Below are 2,018 nucleotides of genomic sequence, written 5' to 3'. Positions count from 1 at the left end.
GGGCCTCGGATAATTCTGGCAATGAGTTCATATTCAAGTAAAAACAGAGCATAAGCTGATGGAGGAGAGGGGATGAAGAACCTCAAGGGCAACCTGGTGTAATCTGCTTTGTACTCCACTAAAGGACAGCAACTACCTGAAAGCTCTTTCCAGGTCTCAAAGACACACAGACCAATGTACTGCTCTGAGGGACTGAAACAAATGAAGAAAGTCAAATACCCTTCTCCAAACAGCCTATGTGATTAAGGATCAGGGTTAGTGACAAGCTTTGGACAGGATCCCTAGTTTAGTTGCCCAAACAGAAGATCAAACCCCCCCTACTCGGTTGAAGTCCCGCCGGGAACTGCCAGGCTTTCAGGAGGGAGAACGCCGATGGGAACACCCGACACCGGTCCCGGCAGCCGAGAGGCACAGGCAGCGAGAGCGGGGGGTGAAATACTCACGAGTGTGGGGCATCGCCGGGGCAGGGCCGGGAGCGGGAGCCGCACGGGGGGTCCCGGTGATGCCCCCGCGGCTCCCCGGGCCGCTCGGCTCCCCCGGCCGGGGACGCGCTGCCCGCAGCGGAGCGGCCGGACCCGCCGGGCGCTGCCCTGCCCGGGGCCGCCGCTTCACGGGGGTCCCCGTCGGGAAGAGCCTCCAGGCAGGGGAGCGCTGGCGCTGCCGGCCGTGTGTCCGTGCCCCGCGGGGCCGGGAGCGGGCCGGCCCCGCTCAGACGTAGTTCTTCTTGTCGTACTCGCCGTTGGACGTGGGCCGCCGCGGCGCCGAGTACTTGACGGGGAAGGAGGTCTCATCGCGCTGGGAGCAAGAGCAGCAGCAGATGAGGCAGCCCCCGAAGAGCAGCAGCGCCGTGGCCGCCCAGCCGATGTAGAGCGCGGCCCCCATCTCCCGCTTCTTCGACGGCGGCACGGTGGGGTCGTAGAAGTCGCTGATGACGATGTTGGCGAACCAGCAGAGCGGGACGAGCACCAGGACCCCGCAGAGGATGTAGATGGCTCCGCCGGCGATCACGATGCGGGACTTCATCTTGCCGGGCCGGATGCAGTTGGTGCACTGCGCGCCCACCACGGTCACCATCAGTGCCACCAGCCCCAGCAGCGCCACGACCACGGTGAGCGCCCGGCCCGCCTGCACCTCGGCCGGCAGCGCCAGGATGGAGTCGTACACCTTGCACTGCATCTGCCCCGTGCTCTGCACCACGCAGTTCATCCACAGCCCTTCCCAGATGGTCTGCGCCACCACGATGTTCACGTCGATGAAGGCCGACACCTGCCACATGGGCAGCCCGCAGGCCAGGATCACCCCCACCCAGCCCAGGATGCCCAGCCCCAGCCCCAAAATCTCCAGCGCCGCCGAAGTCATGCTGCTTGCTGCCAGGGCTGTGCCGGGGCTCGGCAGGACGGACGGGAGCGGCTGCGCTGCACTCCTCGGGCGCTGCAGAGCCGGCTCTGAGCGCCGCGGCCGCGGGCAGCGCTATTTGAGGGGCCGCGGGGCGCCCGCCCTCCGCCCCCGGCCCTGCCCTGCCCTGCCCTGCCCTGCCCTGCCGGCAGCACCGCCCGCCTCGGGGCACTCCCGGGGCCGGGGGGGCTGCGGAGCTCCCTCCTGCTCGGGGGGTCCCGCCGCAGCCGGGAACTCGTCCCTCTGCTCGCCCCGGCCCCTGCTCCGGCAGGAGCTCGCAGCGACGCTGCCCGCGTGGGGCTGCAGGCATCCCTTCACGGAGTTCATCTGCTCGAATTCCTTTCAGTGCCGTTATCTGCGTGTTTCCTATTTACTGATAAAGTCCGCAGCCAGACCTTCGGAGAGGTCTTGCCCCAGCGCAGGCACCCAGCAGGGTGGAAGTCCTGGTTATCAGAGTCTAATTGATCATTTCCCAGAACAGCGAGTGTACTGACTGACCTGCACAGCTTTCTCCTGCACGCTGTGACAGGCAAAAGTTGAAAAAGCATCACCAAACAGATTTCACAGATTATTCTGAGTTAGAAGGGACCCACAAGGATCATCGAGTCCAACTCTGAAGTGAA

The 2,018-nt window shown here is 65.0% G+C and overlaps 1 protein-coding gene across 1 annotated transcript; it reads right to left on the bottom strand.

Annotated features, from left to right (window-relative positions):
- Positions 1-499: 499 nt before the first annotated feature.
- Positions 500-1,374, bottom strand: CLDN5 (claudin 5). The gene has a single exon (XM_027892600.1). It carries the CDS (start codon positions 1,357-1,359, stop codon positions 709-711), a length of 651 nt encoding a protein of 216 aa, XP_027748401.1. The 5' UTR covers positions 1,360-1,374; the 3' UTR covers positions 500-708.
- Between the last annotated feature and the right edge of the window lie 644 nt (positions 1,375-2,018).

The sequence above is a fragment of the Empidonax traillii genome, unplaced genomic scaffold (genome assembly GCF_003031625.1).
Source record: "Empidonax traillii isolate 1590-97213 ecotype Southwest subspecies unplaced genomic scaffold, ASM303162v1 scaffold361:size2146424, whole genome shotgun sequence".
Classification (NCBI taxonomy): domain Eukaryota; kingdom Metazoa; phylum Chordata; class Aves; order Passeriformes; family Tyrannidae; genus Empidonax; species Empidonax traillii.
The sequence above is the reverse complement of the archived record's forward strand: the minus strand, read 5'-3'. Positions and strand labels throughout refer to the sequence as shown.